The sequence below is a fragment of the Erigeron canadensis genome, chromosome 9, assembly GCF_010389155.1.
Source record: "Erigeron canadensis isolate Cc75 chromosome 9, C_canadensis_v1, whole genome shotgun sequence".
NCBI classification, from domain to species: Eukaryota; Viridiplantae; Streptophyta; class Magnoliopsida; order Asterales; family Asteraceae; genus Erigeron; species Erigeron canadensis.
This window is the reverse complement of record NC_057769.1, coordinates 12,948,414-12,969,126: the sequence shown is the minus strand read 5'-3', so window position 1 is coordinate 12,969,126 and position 20,713 is coordinate 12,948,414. Positions and strand designations below refer to the sequence as shown.

The following is a 20,713-nucleotide window of genomic DNA, read 5'->3' as shown; positions in this document are numbered from 1 at the left end:
ATACGTATATTTAGTTAACGTTTGTCTGACATGAATAGATTTAGGGTTTTCACGACTTGGAACCATGTTTTATACTTCATTATAACATTAGAGGAGACAAGGGAAGGCTTAAACGAAAGCTTGAAATGACTTGTGTATTGAAAACCCTACATTCAAAAATCTGGAAAACTAAGGAAGCACACCACCGTAAATTACGATGGTGGCAGCATAAGATTACGTTGGTTGAACAATGGCAGGGCGTAAAGGGCGTTGTGGGCGGCGTAAGGTACGGTGTGCCAAGTCGGGCTGGCTTCTTGTACAGTGGTATCCACCGTACATTACGGTGGTTGGATTAGTGGAGTTTCAGCGTCTCATGCTTCCAAATCCAACGTAAACAGAAGAAAAAGGGTGTAAGGCTCATTTTAGAGTTGCAGGCCACCGTCTCATACGGTGGTCCTGGCGTAAGAGACGCTACAAAGCCGGAAGGGAGCGTCTGGGACGCTGAGGTGGGGCGTAGCATACGGTGAAGCAGAAGGAGCACGAAAACTGGGGAAAAAATTAGGGAAGAATACGTTTGACTATTTAATCAAACTTTGACCCACAAGCTTAAAACCCTAATTCGCACTATGGAATCGATTTGGTGCTAATTAAAACATGTTTTGTGTAATGAATAATGTGATAAATGTAAACAAATCTAGTCTCCACTTCAAATCGATTGAATTCATCAATTTTTGTGATTTAAATTAGTTTGACCAAACATTGAACCCAAGAACCCTAGTTTCGGTTTTTGAGAGATTTAATCCGAATTTTTGTCACAAATCATTTACATTAGTCTTGAAACATGTATACAAACGTAACCCACCAAAAGATTTAACCCAAGACATCAATTAAATGATAAATTCGGTTTTGACCCATTTGTTTATCTAGAAACCCTAAATCCGACCTAAATGGGTTTTGACTCAAATTTTGTCCCAAGGTTACTTTGTTTTAACTAAAATAATGATAACACACATAAAACAACAATATTGAGACAAGTTTGCTCACCAAAATTCTTTCAAGAAGCTTAAATCCGAATTTAAGCTAAAAACCAAGAATTCTTGCACTTGAGGACTTGATCTTTTGATATGATGATTACTTGATGATGAAGGTGATAACTCTTGCACAAATCTTGTAATATGAGCATTAAATGAACAAGAAATTTAGAGAAAGAGAGAGAGAGAGAGAGGGGTAGAAGCTTTGCATTTAGTGAGAGAGAGAAGATGTGGGTGGAAGAATTGAATGAATGGATGGCATGGAAGTCTTGGATTGGGTGTTTGGATATGGTTGGGTCATTGGGTGGTTCACGAGTCATGGGTTGACCCATGGATCACCCGATTACATTTCTAGTTAACTTATAAATCGTCTTACATCCCAAACCGCCTAATACGACCACGTAGCCTCGTCTAGCATAATTACACGTCACAAAATTGTCAAAAAGGTATTAAATGAATTCCACAAATTAAATTTGCTAATTATTTGCACATTCAAGTTAACGGGTCGAAAATCAATTAAGCTACTAAATCGTGGAAATAGATCACAATTAGTCACGTTTAAATCACGTTAATAAAAGTCAAAAATCACGAATGTTACAAAGATAGATTAGTTATGATAACGTTATCACACTAAAATGATAATGTCACATTATCACGAGATCATAACCACACCACAATAATCAATGATGAGTTGATGCAGTGGTTTAGAGTTCCTCTAATAATTTATAGTTCTCAGGTTTGAATCCTCATTCAGCCAACTTTAAGATACAGGTAGTCTTTCTATGATGTCTTTACTTAGGTTCAAGTATGAGGGGACAAGTTTTACCCTATTAATCGTCGTGCTTTCAGACGGATTAGTTGTAGGTTTTCCCCCATTGGGTATTTGAAATAGACAATTCTACTTTGAGTAAGCTCTCTAACATGGACCTTGTTAAGATAATTTATGTTAGATCTCTCGTTGTCGAATCACACCAAGAAGTTTAAACGAAATTACAAAATAAACCATGCCATTGTCACCCAAGCGGCCAAAGCCCAGGGTAAACACAACCACTTTTGGCCATACACAAAGAAAGACCAAAACCAAGAGCGCCTTCTATCTACACGAATGGACAAAAACCGCACATGCCCGTAAACCCTGTCTATTCCACACCACTACTCAAACTTAAATCTGTATATTTTATTTTAGTTCTGCATCGAAAGGCCTTAGACAATAATGGATCAACAATACATAGCATACGAAGAGGTTCTAGTCAACGGTTACAAAACAGCGTTGACTTTATCCACCGACGGAATACTCCGGTGGAATGATAACCGCAATGTCCTCCGGTGCCTCTCAGTTGAGAAAGAAGTGGTCGGAGTTTCAACTGCCGGTGAACAGATTATAATCAAATCATTTGTTGAAAATGCTGGATTCTGTTTTGGAAGTTTCAAGCCGAGTTTGATCAGGAAATCATTCGTTTTCGAGGCGGTTTCGGATGATTCGATATCGAATTTGTGTGACAAGATTCAAGGATACATTGATTCCTTAGGTAAATAATTCATTGAGGTTTATTTTAAATTTGAAGTAATAAAAAAAAAGGAAAATGATAATGACAGCAGGTTGTCATTAAAAGTAGTACAAATTTTAACATCTTATTAAATGCATTAAAAGTAGTACTTTATATATCAATAACCGTCCCTCTAAATCTTCGCAAGACAAAGTACAAATTTTAATGCATCAAATTTGACAACCCTAAGGACAACCCTAAGGGCAACCCTAAGGGCTGTCATTAACAAAACTCAAAAAAAATAAAAGGCTGATAAAATATAAACCAAATGCAAATAAGCCAATAAGCATGAATAGAGCCTTGTGTATATGTACATTTTCATTTTTCGGAACTGCTATGGACTCGATTAATAATAAGCTTTAGTGATATTGTTGTTATTATATGTAAATATTGATATCTTTGTAGATTTTTGAAGTACAGTACTTCTCATTTCTAGTTGAATTCCACAATAGGCCGGCCAAAGAAGCTGTTTATATTTGTTAACCCATTTGGAGGGAGTAAATCTGCTTCCAAGGTTTTTACTGATGATGTAAAACCTTTGCTCCAGGATGCTAATGTCGAATATACCTTACAAGGTTTGTCGCATGATTTAATAATGTATTGTGCATTGTTTCTATTTGTAGTGTAACCATTTCTTATTGGGTTTATTACTTTAATTTCAATGCCAGAAACGAAATATCAGCTACATGCGAAGGAAGTTTCTCATAAATTGGATCTTACTAAGTATGATGGGATTATCTGTGTTAGCGGAGATGGGATATTGGTCGAGGTTGGTTTGTTGTTATTAATCATTGCATTTATACTAGTATTTTAGGCTAATAGTTCTTTCTTTGTCTCATGGTTTGGAACCGTCAACCACAACCTACAGTAACTATGCTATTTATGGTAAACAATACGGAATTTCTCTTAATCTCTAGTTGTAAAACACTTCTCTAAGTAGGTTGTTAACGGATTGCTGGAAAGAGAAGACTGGCAAGAAGCAATAAAGATGCCTATTGGAGTTATACCCGCAGGTCTGTTTTTGACTTGCTAGCTATTTCTTTTCTTCCCCCTTTGCTAGTGATATTTATTTTTAGCTTGCATGCTGGAAATGTTTCTAGTCTTGACTCTGTCCTAAAGTTCTGATGATAATGTTCCCAAGGTTTAAAACTCGCTAGGCAGTACTCTAGCTTTTGGGGACCTTGTAGCAGGTAACCAGCTGAGGTTGGGAGTACTTGGACTGAAGTTTTTGTATATAAATATTGAAATTAGTTGGAATTTTTTTATATATAACTTTCTTCTACTACATGTTCTGATCATTCGAAGCCAAGAAAAGGTCTGTAAACATGGTTGCTTCTCCTGTCACTACCTTGTCTTAGTGCCTGACCACTCAGCAATTAGTTGCTAAGTACCCAACCATCTTAGGCCAAGTCTTACCATGGTTATTAAATTTGGCCAAGTTGGCCGATTCCTCCTCGAGTACTCTTACCTCGGAGGTCGGCTGAGGCAAGTTAGGCAATGTGAGAGCAGGAAATAGGTCAACAGTGTTAATTTTTCAACATCAGAAAAAAGCCGTCAAGATCTGTGAAAATTGGTCAAGATCTGTGAAACCATTCCTAGATCTTGTAAATATTACACAAACTATCACTATGGCAACTTATTGTAGAGATTTTTAACTTTTTTTAAACATATTTCATTTATATATATAGTTTCTGATTATTTTATTTTTATATAAGAAGTTCCAATAATCCAATCCCTCCGAGTAGCCGAGTACTTTTACCTCAGACTCCGGCTGAGGGGTGTCCAAGTTGCGAGTTCCCCAGCCTTGAGTTTTACAACACTGAATAATGGCTGAATATGTCATGAATATTGACGAGACGGAGAGACAAGGGAGCTATATCGATGAACAGCGTCATTATTTATCCTTTCTCATGCAGAACAACTTAACTATGACATGGTTTCACTATTTCTGTCAACAGTTTTTAGTAAATAATCAGTTTCTCTCTTTCTACACGTACTGTGTGCTTGCATATATTTTCTAAGTTGTTACTAGTGAATTCCTACCTCATATTAAGTTATTAACTGCTACCTCTCTAATTGGAGTTGGTTAGCTGCAAAGTGGAGCCTCCATAAGAAGATCAGATATCAAGCTTATAGGACTTGAAATGATTTGTCTATGTGATCTGGTTTCTTACATGCTAATTTATGCAAGGGTCATTTGTAGTTAAGTCCCTTTTCACTATCTATGCTCAAGTTAATATCATATGTGGCAGCCCTTTCGTTAACATCCCCCTTTGTGTAATTCTCTTACGGTGAGACGGAAAATCATTGTGGTGGGTCATTTAGACAAATGTTTTTGATGAAGGTACTGGAAATGGAATGATAAAATCTCTTCTGCATTCGGCTGGTCAGCCATGTACAGTTGCTTATGCTATGCTTACGGCAATCCGAGGTATAGTTATATATGTAAATATCTTTTGTGAACGCAGTTTTTTTATTTTAACTGGAGTTTGTGTTACATGATCCATCTCTGGCAGGGCATAAACGGTCTCTGGATGTAGCAACAATCTGGCAGGGGGAGACAAGATTCTTTAGTGTCTTAATGCTTGCATGGGGTACAATTTAAGCATGCTCATTCTATATTGTTATTTAATTCATAGCTCTTGCTTTTGTTTGATTCAAAATACTTGATGGTTATGCATCTAAGTACTTAATTAGGAATCTTTTTTCTTTTTATTTTTCTCTTCTTTTAAAGGGCTGATAGCAGACATAGATATTGAATCTGAGCGATATCGGTGGATGGGAAGTGCTCGAATGGATATATACGTAAGTTCTACAATTTTGCTTTTGAACTTTTTTGTTCCACAAAATGGTGTTTGGTCGGTGTTTGGGCATTTGTGTATGGTTGGAATATAGGAAGAAGTAGTTGCGGACATTTAGGCTAAAATACTAAGCTAAACCTTGTTACAATCCCACATCGGCCAAGTATGGGATTAGTTGGTGGTTTGCAAGTCTAGGTGTTCCATTCTCCTTTGAGCTAGCTTTTGGGAGTGAGGTCTACACCTAGCTTATGGCTTAATGCGAGCCTATTGTGGGTTGGCTTTGTATCCTTTGGTTTCAGAGCCAGCCCTACCTTCGAAGTTCCAACACTCAGATTGGTGGCCTATGGAGTGGTAGCTTGGACCTGAAAAAGGAAGGGTGCCAACCGTGACCAACATAGCTGTGACCAACAAGTTCGGAGTGGTGGCCTATGGAGTAATGACTTGAACCCAAAAAGAAGGGTGTCGACCTTGACCAACATAGCAGTGACCAACGAGGACCTCAAAGGGTGGGGAATTGTTATGATCCCACATCAGCCAAGTATGGGATTGGTTGGTGGTGTATAAGTCTAAGTGGCCCCTTCTCCTTTGAGCTAGCTTTTGGAAGTGTGTTCTACGCCTAGCTTATGGCTTGATGCGAGCCTATCATGGGATGAGTTTGCATCAAACCTCAATTAATTGATAAAGGAAAAACTAATTTTTTTTTTAACTAGACGTTTTTTAAGTATCATCTAGAAGCTTAATCTACTGATTAAATAAACATTATACTTAGGGGGTCTTGGATTGCGTTTCCATTAGTGTTTTCACGTTGTAGATAGTGTTTATTATATAGTGAAACTGATTCTGGTTTTCCAAATTATACGTGGTCCGGAATGATCAGTTTACGAGTAGCTGCAACGTAAGTCATTGTGATTATCACCTTTGAAGTTCTTAAATAATCAGATTTACCAAGTACTGAAACAGCTAATTATCACAAGTTCAAACAGAAGTACATCCTGATACTATTGTACAGCACTAATTTCATGAGTAATACATAATTACTATCTTCTTCTTTTAACTATTTGTGTTGTTCATTCTTTATTCAAACCTTCTGATTGTCATTTTTGTAATTACTTGATCTATTATTTTGAGAATGTTGATGGTAAATAATTATTGTACTGTCTTACAACAGTTTCTGGGTTCTATTTCTGTATTGGAAATAAAATTTATAGATTCATGTACTAATGTGTTAAGTTGTGTGAATGAAAGATGATATAGTGGTTTCTTGTGACAACTTATTCAGGGCCTTCAAAGAATGCTACGATTGCGGAAATATAACGGATGTATCTCTTTTGTCCCTGCTCCTGGTTTTGAAAATATAGGAGAACCAAGCAGTTCAGGTCTTGAATCTATGGAACCTCCAAAGCCTCGGCACCATGGTTATCGAGGCCCTAATGTTGACTTGGGAAGTTTAAGTTGGAGAAAGCTTAATGGTCCGTTTATTGGTATTTGGCTTCAAAATGTTTCTTGGGGTTCTGAAACAGCCATGGCTGCACCCGATGCCAAGGTTTGTTTATACTTATATATTTACATGTGGATGTGGATACTGATTCACACTTTAATACAAAATTTAGCCAGCCAATTTGACAATCAAATAGACGATTGGGTACGCCGTTTCTTAGCTGATGAATACATGTAGAGGTGGCCAAATGGACGGGTCAGGATAGTTGGGTATGGATCAAAATGGATCGGGCTGACTTAGTTTTTTTAGTTTGACTATAAATAATATGTGTGTTTAGATATGATTACAAAGTGCAGGTTATTTAAGTACAATGATAGTCTGATTCTTTTGTAATGGGCAACTTTTGACTTGTTAGACTCGTTAGAAATAGAAAGTAACAGTCCATTTGATGCTTTTTCTTTTTAGATAGATTTTATGTTTTCACGTTAAGAAATAAAGCATAACCCAACCCCATTCATGCATAACTGAATGGGTCAATATTGCCACTGCTAATTAGGTACCATTTATTGAAGGTCTCATGCTATTTCCATAACTGGCTTAAAGTAAAAAAAAAAAAAAAAAACTATATTGTTAATTGTAACTGTTATATTGTTTCTTAAAGTCCACCAGGGTTCTTTCTCCATAAACCTCTTTCAAAGATGTTGCCATCTTTCTTACCTTAAAGTAAGGACAGGTAAATGTAAAATTTAATATGTGCAATATTTGATATTACTGTATTGATTTTGTTAAAAGATTGCATTTAGTAAAATTTGAATATTTAACAAACAAAAAGAGCACAAATAACTGTCCATATATTCTTGGTGGGTTATGCAGTAGATGGCATACATCTTTTTAAAGTTGAATGACCAACATTGTTAGTGTATGCATCCAGTTTCTGACAATGGAAAACCATTGAGTCTATTGTTATAATTAGTTGACATTTCTCTTTTTGTTTCTTCTTAAGGTATAGTTTTCTTTTAACAATCTCGACAAGTGCTGTGATATATTGTATTATGTTGTTTATCTGTGAACTTTGAAGACATTTTTATCTACATATTAATATGAAGATGCATAGCTTATACTTTCTAGGACTCTGGCGCTTGGGGTTATATTATGTAAAACATATTTTGTACCTTTCATTTGTCTATCTAAACATCTTCAGGTGATTCTATTTCTATTTTTTATACTTTGATTCAGTTCTATGATTGTTGCTCTTTACTTGTTTTCCTTGTAGTTTGATGATGGTTATCTAGACTTGATTCTTATGCGGGACTGCCCAAAGTTAGCTTTAATATCCTTGATGTCGGAAATGAGTAATGGGCATTATGTAAGATCCCCACACGTCTTGTATCTTAAGGTGAGTGTATTTCAGTAACTTTTCACTTCATATATAGATCACATGTATTAATATAATATCCCAATTCTTTTGCCATCCAAGACAAAAAATCTAAAATCATAATTCTAGAGAATGTTAGGATTTAGGAGTAGGACTATGCTTCTTTGCAAGATGTGGCGAAATGGGTGGGGTGGGCAGGCTGGCTAATTGGTTTAAGCAGCATGGCCAGCTAGGTTTGTCCTGGCTTTCCTTTTATAAATTCACTATAAAAGTCAATTTTAATATAAGTAGAGAGTTTGTAGTGTTTTATGTGTTTCTAGTTTTCTTTTTTCTTTCTCTATTTTTTTTTTCTTTTTTTTTTTGGTGTGTGTGGGGGGTGGGGGTGGAGGGGGGGGGGGGGGGGGGGTAAAAATTATGTGTTTCTAGATTAGAGCTTTTAATTGGCTTTTTCTAATATAAAAGCAATGTTTGATCATCTATATGTTTAAATGAAAGGAGTTAGCTTCTAAAAAATTATGTAAGATACCCTTTGGCAATGAGAAACTTAAAGAATCTTTAAACCAAAATCAATGCAACATTGCAACCGATACATTGTGGTTGTACTAAAAATGCAAATAGTTCATATTGGAAAGGCTATTTGTCAAAAAACAAAAAATTAAAAAGAATAAAGATAAGAAGAGGGCTTGTTGCATTTATATACTCAAACAGCTCAGAAATAGGAATGTTGAATTATATTTTTAGCCGGAAATTGGAAAATGTACTTATCGTTTTTTCCTACACAACAAAAGATATTCAGAGCCGGATGAGTGGGGTAATAATCTGGCATGGGTCGAAATGGTGCGGAATAATCTCACTTTTTGTTTTATCTTTTAGAAAGACAAGGTTTCAAACATATCTTGCTCCATCGTGGGACTAAAACCCTACGACCTCTTGGTTGATGTTTTAATCGCTTAGGTTTTATGTTGAGGTTCATGTTTGGTGACCCCATCAGATTGCCACAAAACTTTGTTGAAACTTGTAATGAATTATTGAACTTCCAGTTAAAAAAGGTTCGTTTTTGGGTCAAGTTTCTCCATTTCTCCTCGACTTAAACATGGTGGGGACATTTTGAGACAATATCCTAAACCCGGTGTAACTTTGTGTGAGGCCTTGAGGCTTCAATTATGGAACCCTAACATAAAGTTAGGGATAAGTTATTAGCTATCGGCTTCAAACATGGATCTCCAAACCTCTTGGTTGATGGGTCACCTCACAAGTCACAACCTACAATTGGTCCACCTAATTTTAATTATGTTTCATTTGTTTCCGTCCATTTGGCCTGTTCTTTTATTAGTTACATATCTCTTACCTTAACAGTAATTCTCATTCCTTTTCTCCCCTTTCCATTCCACTCTACCAAACACCCCTGATTTAGAGATAAACATAACCTAGAATGACCCATGAGAATGTTTTGGGATGAAGTTTCCACGTCGACTAGAGAGTCATGTTAAACTTACTGTTATTGGATGATTAAGACATTTATCTTGGAAATTTTATGAACAGGTGCAGGCAGTCATCTTAGAGCCTGGCTCAAGGACAGGTGACTCAATGAAGGAAGGGATTATAGATTCAGATGGGGAAGTCTTGGCAAGAGGCAATGGAACATACAAGTGCCACTTGAAGTCCTTGATGCTATACGATAGACTCCAAATTGTTGTCGATCAAGGGTTGGCTACTTTGTTTACCCCTCTGTAAATTTGTATTATTAGCTTTCTCGAATTTTGTTTTTTGGTAAATTCTAATATAATTTTTTTTACGCTTGCAAAAATAAAAATAAATAAATAAAAATCGCAGCAGTATTCTATTAAAGCAAAGAAAAAGATTGTGTTTGATAAATGAAATAAGCTGCATGTAATGTTAAAACTTCGAAGACTTGATAAGTGGGTAAAAGTAAAATAGGTGTGTTGGAGTGTTGGTTGAGCAAGTAACTAACTGTATCAAGCAGAGGTCGCAGTGTATGTGTTTATTCCCAATAGCTTATAATGTTTCAATTCAAATATTTGAATATTAATAGTTTGCAATTGATAGGTAAGATGACATTCATATTAAATGATCCATTAAAAAGGGTGAAATAAACCCATGAATTTTCATGAAAGAAAACCCCGATTCAGTTCATAACAATCTCGTGTTCAGCCGTACTACTAGTGTAAACAACCGCAAAAAGAGAGCGTTAGGCATGTTAGATTTGTTATTAATCAGAAGAGTCAGAGTATTTTTGTGGCGGAGAATAGTAGATTTAGGAGGGCTTTGGTGGCTCGAAATGTTTCTTCAATATCTTGTTTTTGTATATATTGAGATGAGATGATATTGAGGTTTAACGTACTACAATACCTATCTTGAGACAAAAATGAAAATACATTGTCATTTTCTAACTTTTATTCTGAGTTAAGTAATAGGTTTGTGCCAAATAATGTATTGGGGTTGGATATTGTAAAACAAAGTATTAAGGTAAAACAAATAAGACAAAATCTTGACCCTTAGATCATGGTTAGATTGATGCACGAAGATTCACGAAGCAATTAATGCACGGTGTTTTACAGTGAAGGAAAACCTTTTGTTTTATTTGTTTTACTTTAATACCTGTATTACTTTATCTAAAACCATAATGTATTTTAACCGCCGAGTCGTCATCATTCAAAGAAGCATCAACAAGCTAATAACAATATGCATTATTCGAAGAAACCAAGTAAAATTTATGATTGTTCAATCTTCATACTTTTCTTAAAATTGATTTCCAAATGTAGTAAAATCTAGGGAAGTTTAATGTTCATAGTAGAAATAACGATCTTATGAAACAATGCATCACCGAAAATTTTGAAAGGCCATAAAAGCGCGCAATTATTCAATTAATCCCGCCTAGATTTCCAAATGTAGTAAAATCTAGGGAAGTTTAATGTTCATAGTAGAAATAACGATCTTATGAAACAATGCATCACCGAAAATTTTGAAAGGCCATAAAAGCGCGCAATTATTCAATTAATCCCGCCTATCTTTAATTTGAAATTTGAAAAATTTAATTTAAATGCGGATCCACTCTCATTCTTTATTGATAATCATCGTACCACTATAGATATCTCCGTCTATCCAAATCTATGCTTCTCTTACATCTTATTCAATAGGCGATCTCTTATCATCAATAAAACAGTAAGAAGTAACAGATAAGTTGATCAATTTCAATACCCCGTTCTCTACGCATCGAAGAAGCCAATCTCTTCCAAGATTTGTGAGTATCCTATAAAATTTATTTTAATTATGATTTTTTTTTTTGTTAAATACTATTTTATGTAACCACATAAGTAAGTTTTATTATGATCAAGATCACTTTTGGATATTTGTGATTTTTGAAAAAGAGGATTTTGTGTATATTTAGTACAACTTGTATGAATTGATCGTGTAACCTGAAATCAGAAATAATTAAGGGTTAAAGATTATTTTTAAAAAGAAAACAGTTGATATAGTTAACCAAGGCCAATAGTATATATGACGATCAAATACTAATAGGGGGTACTAGAACAAAAAAGGTCACCTTTAGAAAAGGTTTTTTACTTTTTTTTTTATTGTCATATATATATCACCGACCCTATAAACATTACAAATTTTACATTTCGTTATGCTTATTTTACCTATCCTTTAACATTTTACGAATATGTAAACTATATCTATGACATTACATGAAAAAAAAAATTACCCTTACTTTCATTTATTTTTATTCATTTACCTGTCTTTAATGCTTTTAATTCTTTAACATTTCATCTAATTTCATTTTACTCGTCAACCAACTATAGAGTTAACATATCAAAATAACCCACTGTAGAAGAACTCATATCAAAGTAACCACATAAGTAAGTTTTTTATACAGTACTAAATCACTTTTAGATCAACATCTGTTATGGTATATATTAATACACTGATCGGCTGTTAATCTTATTACCAATCACAATCCATTTAACCTCAAGTAAACATATTTTACTACTGATTTAAAATCGTGACCTCTCACACTTTACTTCTCTCACTATATATCAAAAATCGTTATGTTCACCTTGTGTTCCATTGAAAGAATAAGCATTAAGGATCTACGAATGTCTTTACTTATACGAATATACAATTATTATTCATTTTTACAACATCTCACACAACTTATTATCTCACATTTACGAGTAATGTTGCTTAATTACATGGTTTGTATTCTTTTTTAAGTATCCGTGTCCCTTGCCTACCAAATCATGTTACTTTAAGTCTTTCTTTGAATATGGGCAATAATTGTGAACAATATATATGAACGTTTCCATTAATATATATGTACAAAATATAATTCTCATATCTTTATCTATACTATATTATTAAAGAATACAGAGCATTAGGTCTTTCTATTTTATAACTAGTCATATGGCCGCACGATGTGGCGGTGCGGTAATGGTGGCAGCGGCGGGTGGTGGAGGTGGCGGCAATGGGTGGTGGCGTCGACGGTGTTGGGAGGCGATGTTGGTAGTGGCGTGGTTATTAATATAAAAATAATTGATAAAAAAGAAAGTATTGTAATTATTTTAAAGGTAAATGAATGTATCTTGTAAATAATTTATTAAAGGTATTATAAGTATATTAGGTGGTAATATTAAAATAATTTGGGTAGATCGAGTTCTTTTTTGAAAAAATAAGATGGTCAAATGCTTTATAAGACAGTTAAGATATGTCAGTTTTAAGTGTCTAAAATGCCCTTAATATACCAACATCTCTTGCAAGTTACAACTAAAACACATAATCTACCAAAAATATTTTTAGAGAATTAATTGTTTAATTTACATCATTTATCATTTAATTTTTAAATTTAGTACACTTTTCTATTTACATAAACTAGCATTGTACTCGCGCGATGCGGCGGTGGTTTGGTAGTGACGACGATTGCTGGTGGTGACGGCGGTCGTGGAGGACGAACTGTTGTTGGTGGTAGATGTAAGTAATTGACTTTATGTAATTGATGTAAATGGGTAGTTGAGATATTTTAAAAGATAAGAAATTGATGATGTAAATTAATTTATCAAGGGTAAAATGGTGATTTTGCATCTAACACTTTTATAAAAGAGAAAGTGATAATTATTGTAAGATACTATAGATAACCTACACCTCTCACTGCCTCCACCACCAATTGCCATCATTCGTTACCACCCATCCGCATCGCGTAAACGTCTACCTAGTATTATATTACTAGTGCTCAGACTCGTCCATTGGATGAGTAGTCTCAAGATATATAAATCTTATAATTATTGTGAAACAAAAAGTGTTTGACTATTATTACAACTAAATGAATACGAAAGCTAAAAAAGAAACATATGAAATTAATTCCATATAAATATTGATTCCAGTTTACTTTTTTTTTCAACTATAGTTAAATATAAAGAGAAACAAAAAGTTTATAACCAATATCACAACTTAATCAATACGAAAGCTAAAGAAGGAACATATGAAAGTTCACTCCATAAAAATATTATTCCATTTTACCCTTTTTTTCAACTTTAGTTAAATAAAAAGAGAAACAAAAAGTGCAGAGTTTATAATTTGAAATATACACACCAATTCATCAACAAAGAGCATCTCGAACGTTTTGATTTTCTTCGGGTTGTTCAACTCCAAAACAGTCCATACATGCACAACACGGAGTCGTAGATGATGGTTAACATGTGTTGGCTTATAAGAATTTTTTTTATTAAAGGTCGGACATTTTTTATTAAATAAATATTTAAAAAATAGAGAATTTATAAGGAAGAAATATTAAGCTAAAAGAGGAGGATTAGGAGTGTCAAAGTGTACCTCCAACTTTCTCTTTTAATTATATTATAGATTTGACGCATATAGATGCAAAGTTACTAATTTAATAACTTTTAATATAAAATTGATGAGAAGGATTTTTGATATAGAAAGTAATTTTTGTTATACATTTGATAACTACTTACTCTTAAGGATCTATATAAATTTTCCATAAAGTATTCCACATAAGATAAATATTAACCTTTTATTTTTGTCTTTGTCTATATAGATATGTATCTTCATGTTCACACTTCTATAAATACAATCTATGTTTTTATTTTTATTTTTTTTCTTTTTATATTTGTTTCTCTCATCTTAATTTATAAATATCTATCTATACTATCTAATAGAAAAAATCACCTCTTTTTTCCTTTAAACTTTCGTCTTTGAAAAATAAAAAATACTTCTCTCTTTTATTTATTAATTTAGACATCTCCATCTAATATACCTATAATTTAATTAATGAAATAATTTATAATATATATCCCTCAACACTTAAAGTAAATAGACTGCTACCTTTAACGTCAATTACTTTTACATTCACCACCATCGCTGCCCCCACCGTCGTCCCCACTGCCGTCCCTACTAGTGCCGCCGTCACTACCGTCACCACCACCACCTCCGCTATCACTACCCTTACCGCCGTGGCATTGTGCGAACATAATTCTGGTATTTATATATACAAATGGGTAAAGTCCGAAAGAAGTTGTCATTTTTTCTATTTTGAACTATCATACTTACCGATATAACTTGATATTGTTTTGTTTAAGTAGCTAGTGAATTGCATATTATTTTTATAATATAATGTCGTTATGAGACCATTAACTTTATAATCATCTCTATAGGATTCACCTAACGAAAAATATGGCTTCAACTTCTCGTTCAAGGAATACTTGCTCAAATGAAAAATGTAAAAATGTTATGGACGTTCCGAAACCAGGCTGGAAAAGTAATGATCACAAAGTCAAACTTTGCTATCAATGCTTGTAAGTATCTATTCTTTTAGGATATTTACGCTAATACGTTATTTGTCCTTTCTGCATTAATTCAGTGGTTAAAAAGATATCACACTATTCGAAAGGTTTGTCTTCAAGTTTTAAGACACAGTTAAAAAAATCTCTATAAAAAGGCTTGATTTAGGTATTACCAGGTTCAATCTGAGAGGATAAGGTTTACCCTTTTGATCCAGTATTCGGGCGGATTAGTAGGGGGTTTTCTTCAATCGGGTAATTTAAATAGGAATATCTACTTCGAGTGGGCTCTCTAACATGGATTCAGTTAAGATAACGTATGCTTGATCTCTTGATGTCGAATCGCAACAAGAAATTTCACGTAAATTAACCTTAAAAAAAGAATTACATGTTATATTTGAAATTAAACTTTAAACTTTTCTACTCGAAGTTGGCTCAAACCCACAAGTGGTAAAGCCCGACTAAAACCGAAAATCCGAACCGAAATAGACATGAAAACACCGAAACCCAATAGTTTTAGATTTCAAAAACCGAGTTATATCGGTTTGGTTTTCGGTTTTAGTTACAAACTAATCCAAACCGAATGGTACTTACCCTTACCTCAAGGTACAAGTACTAATATGTTCGGTGAAGTTATTTTATAAAGTCAAGGAAATACTGAGCTACGCACATACTCACAAGGAAGATTATATTTTGAAGGAAAGTTCGTAGATGCTGGAATATTGATTAAATTGAAGAAAAAAACAATAATAGTAAAACATTATATACTTTGAATTAGAGTCATAACATGTTTAGGTTGCATATGTTAATACAATTGTTGAGACTTAAATAAGTCACTAAACTCGGTCAAGTCCCTAAACTCGGTCACGTGAATACTTTCATATGCGTTAACAAATCTATATCCCTCACTTAAACTCCCTAACCTATCTGCCAATAAACAATCTTTTATTGATGAATAAATACTGGATTATGCATTATTAAAAGGTATCCTCAAGTATTTAAACTATATCAATATTTTTTGTTTTTCCATCCAATATACCCCCAATAATCAGTTTTGTTAGTAATAATGATATTTGAAATAAAATAGAACGGCAACAGTGTGATGTGACGGTGTAATGATGGGTGATGGTGATGGTGGTGATAAGTTGTGGTGACATGCGACGGTCGAGGTGGCAAAGGAAGTAGCGACGTAATGGCGGCGGCAGTGACGGAGGTGACGGGTGGTGATGCCATCGGTGATTGGTGGTGGCGGCGGCGGTGGCGACGAAGATTGGTGATGGTGGTGGCGTGGCGGAAAGTAGTGTAAGTCATTGATGTAATTTGGTTTTGAAGGCTTGTTTAATGTTAAATGTTCAAAGTTGAAAGTTGAAAATGTTATTTGCTTTATAGTATAGTATACAAATATAGATATACATTCAATAGTGATAACAAGTAAGGTTTGGATCAAATGATTAACACCTTTTACCTTTGTAAAAAGATGTCAAGGGTTCAATTTTCAATCCTTGTATAATATGAGGTTCTTTTCTAACTTAGGTGGAATCTGTAACAGTCTTTATACCTTAGGAAGAACCCGAATTAGCCTCTATTTTTTAGTTATCTTTAGTTAGAGGTAAAAGTTTCTACACATCTTTCTGACAATCATAATAAATGTTCATCCACTCATTGTCGAAAGAAAAATGCTCTTTTTATATATCCAAAGTGTTATTTTCATACTCTATATTATCAACTTTATCACATAGTACAATTTGTTTGTAGTACTATACAAAACATATAGTTTGATATTACACAATTTAAGCACATACTCATTGAGTTTTCGATATTCAACACACAAATATCTATCATAAAAATAATGTCACTGTTTTACATCATGTAATGTATCAAAATATTAATGTATGGTATGAAAATTTAAAACATAATTAGTTATATAGATTCATCGGCGTATTAATAGTTATATAGGTTCATCCGCAAATACAGAATAATAATTTGGTAAATAGAAAAATAATACACCAGTCGCGCATCATAGAAATGGTCATTTAACACGTGATGAGTCCAAATTCAAAAAATTTAATATTAGTATATTAATATTAAATCAATCTTAATCTTAATTTTTTAATTAATATATACTATAAGACAGTTGAACTAATAATTTATTAACAAATCAAATTGCTCAATTCCATCAAATTGACTCTCGCTTATGTCATCATTTAGATCAACTATAAATTAAAAATCCTAATAATTATTATCCAAATATATTAATATATTAGTATTAGTATTTATATTAATTTGTAGAAAAAGTCTCATTAATTTACACTTTTTTGTTTTCCATAAATAATTTACACTTTTTAGCCCCGAATACTTAACTTATATTTATTTTTAACAATCAACTTGAGAGAATTTGTTTAAAATTACAATCATTTAACTAACTAAAAAAATTTCAACAAAGTCGCATTAATTTATACTTTTTTGTTTTCAATCAATAATTTACACTTTTTAACCTGGATACTTAACTTATATTTATTTTTAACAAGCAACTTGAGAAAATTTTTTTAAAATTACAATCATTTAATTAACTAAAAAAAAATCCAACATATGAAATAAAGTCTACAAAGAATAATTTTTAAACCTAATGATTTATTAACAAATACTATATTAGATTTTTATAAACTATAAATATTAATAGGGGGAAGGGATTATGAGACTGTTAGGCATCCAAGTTGGGTGAAAAACCCCTCACATACCTTTCTTTAAAAGGTAAAAAACATGGGGCCCTAGATATTTATTTAAAAATATTATAAAATTAGTGTGTGAGTGATTTTTCACCCAAGTTGGGTGCATAACAGCCTCATATTCACTTTTCTCATATTAATATTTAGTTTAATATTTAATAGAAACACAATTTAAACTCTAGATGCATATCCCAAACATAATAACAGATGACGATATACACCATCCTTATCCTAAACACAATACGAATCACATAACATGTGACCATAACAAAACACTAATAAATCCAAATCAAAATGAACTCCATACAAGATTCATTATACATCTCAATCAAGAAGTTACATAATTTGCTCCTTTTAATATATTAATTTTGCGTATTAATGTTTAAAGTTACAATTGTCACTCAAATCAAGAGTTCTAATTGTTATCAAAGAATATAAAAACAGTCCTAATTAATATCTAATTATCATATGACAGGTGATTGAAAAAAAACCTATGCGTGTTCTAGGTCCGCATCATGATCAAATACATATACTTGACTGTGAGGTACATAATTACAAGTATCCTTATATCTTAATTTTTAATTATCTTTCATAATAATATCACACTATAAGTACAATCGGTTTCAAAAAAAATTCTATACTTGACTTATAGGATGTGTCATGTGGAATAACTACGACAAACAATTTCATCAATATCTTTTTGCTAATAATGACGTGACGAACCTATGATTATTGTAATACAACTTGCAAAATATAACATTTAGAACCTTATATCTATAAAATTATAAGCTTTTATGAATTAAATGTATGAAATCTAATAATGATGATATCGTTAAACCCGTATCCAGTGTTGAACACGGATCTAAAATCTAGTATATTACTGTATATAAGTTATTAAATGTAATTAAATATAGTTTTCCACTATATATCCAATGTCACTCCAACTCTGTATCTCCCCCCTCTAATTAGGCCCTCTCCTCTCATTCTCTTTTTGATGAGTATGATTTGAACTTCCTGGTTGATCAACTAAATTTGGCATCATTGGAGGGCTTGCGTTTGAGCTCTCTATAAGCAGGGCTGGTTTAGGCAGGCCTTTTTGTTGACGACGACTTGCTACTCTTTGAGGTGGCTTTTGGGAATGCTTTTTACCACGGGAACAGAGGGTCACACAAGCTCTACATTCACATGATACATTGTGTTTGGATCAGTGCAAACAATGTAGATTTACAAGGTTTATCTGCAGTGTAGTAATCGACACATGTTTTACACACATGATGATATCTGAAACGGGTACAATTTAATTTGTAATATACACTTGTTCACACTAACTTTGGTGAGTATATATTTTAAGAGTTTTGATTAGGAGGCCTGATAAATATACCTACTAATTAGCCTAACCATTAACATATTGACATGTGTACATATCACTATTTAATTAAAAAAATAAATAAGTCTCTTCCCACCTTACCCCTAATGCTGAGGTACGCCACTTTCTTTTCTTTCTTCTTATTATTAATTTATCCATTTAGTTAACAGTTTTTCGTATTGATTTAATGATTTATAAATTAAAAGATTGACAATATCATTAGATTAACAACGTTACATTAACATTCGGCCAGTAGGTAGAACACGATATCAAATTATTAATAACTATAATCAAACAAGTACAGTAATTAAAACAAACTCGTTATATATCAAAATTCAATAAGGAAAAGTAGAAAAAAAATAAATTGTGTCCATGGTGCTCTCGAAATCTCGAATACAGATATGTATCATCTGTTTACAATGATCATATCACAATAAATGGCTTCAATTTAATAATTGTATTTACAACATAAAAAAACTTAAATATATACAATCAGAAAGAAATAAAATATAATAATTATTAATACAACCTTTTGAATGATCATTAGTGTAAGAAGAAGGTCGACTTACATGGAGGATTATATATTATACTCGTATAATATAGATAGATATGTCGAAGGGCATTTAATATGGAAGCAAGATATCTGTATAGTATATGCAAATTATAGTCGAAGAAAAGATTTAGATGTTGAAGATAAGGGCATAGTAGGAATAACATTACTTTATTAATGGGCTTATTGTTAGGTTAATTTTTAGGTGTTATTTTTAGGCCTCCTAATTATTTCTGATATTTTAATTGTGTTTAGTTAGTAATTTAGGGGGTGTTTGGTATAGCTCATTTTTCAAGCTTAAGGCTTATATTCATAAGCTGTTTTATGGGGTTTGGTTTATTTATTTTACTAATGAGCTTATTTTCCATATTTAGGTCATGATAAGTTTAAAAATCTAAAAATAAGCCATAAAATTAATTAAGCTTATCCAAAATAAGCTATACACAGGTAAGGTATATCTATATATATATATATAGGAGGGATTATTTGAGAACTCCTAAAAAAAAAACTCAAGAACTCCTCTACATCATTGGATCAAAGAAAATGGATGGACATGATTAAAAATAAAAAAACTCCTCTCAACACTAGAGGGGTATTTTCGTCAGCTCCTTTCTTTCTCTCTCTTACTTTAATATAATTCTATCTAATTCACTAAAAAACTTTTATCTCACAAACCGTAAATCGTTAGACGAAAGAAAAGCATGGGTAGTCTTAGAATTTCATCCTCTTTCATTAGAGATGCGATTTGATATACTTTTGACGACTTTTTAAATTTCGTTTTATTTTTCCATCAAGTACAACTTACACATGTGTAAGTTGTACTTACCCATGGGCAAGTTGTACTTACCCCTAATACATCTCGCTCTAGGGTTTAGGGTTTGAAGGTCGAGGGTTAGCCGTAACCCTCGGGCGTCAAACCCTAAACCCTGGAGTGTGAACCCTCATCCTTTTTAGGTTTTTAGGGTTTAGCATTTAGGGTTTAGATTTTTCAGGTTTTTAGAATGTAGCGTCCCCCTCGGATTAGCAATTAAGCTTTAGGGTTTGAAGTTGTAGGGTTAGCCTGCTAACCCTACAACTTCAAACCCTAA

General features: G+C 33.0%; 1 protein-coding gene across 1 annotated transcript; it reads left to right on the top strand.

Moving 5' to 3' along the window:
* The first annotated feature begins 2,056 nt into the window (after nucleotides 1-2,056).
* On the top strand, nucleotides 2,057-10,019 carry LOC122581679 (sphingosine kinase 2-like). The gene is made up of 10 exons (XM_043753930.1): nucleotides 2,057-2,539; nucleotides 3,010-3,132; nucleotides 3,226-3,326; nucleotides 3,498-3,570; nucleotides 4,902-4,988; nucleotides 5,074-5,151; nucleotides 5,292-5,362; nucleotides 6,638-6,901; nucleotides 8,070-8,192; nucleotides 9,714-10,019. Exons 1-10 carry the CDS (start codon nucleotides 2,224-2,226, stop codon nucleotides 9,903-9,905), a joined length of 1,428 nt encoding a protein of 475 aa, XP_043609865.1. The 5' UTR covers nucleotides 2,057-2,223; the 3' UTR covers nucleotides 9,906-10,019.
* Nucleotides 10,020-20,713: the final 10,694 nt, after the last annotated feature.

Bases quoted from the DNA above. Each gene is read 5' to 3' on its own strand.
- LOC122581679 (XM_043753930.1), top strand. From the start codon at position 2,224: ATGGATCAACAATACATAGCATACGAAGAGGTTCTAGTCAACGGTTAC. The intron at 3,571-4,901 runs GTCTGTTTTTGA...TTTTTGATGAAG, and splicing joins TATTGGAGTTATACCCGCAG to GTACTGGAAATGGAATGATA. The intron at 4,989-5,073 runs GTATAGTTATAT...CATCTCTGGCAG, and splicing joins TATGCTTACGGCAATCCGAG to GGCATAAACGGTCTCTGGAT.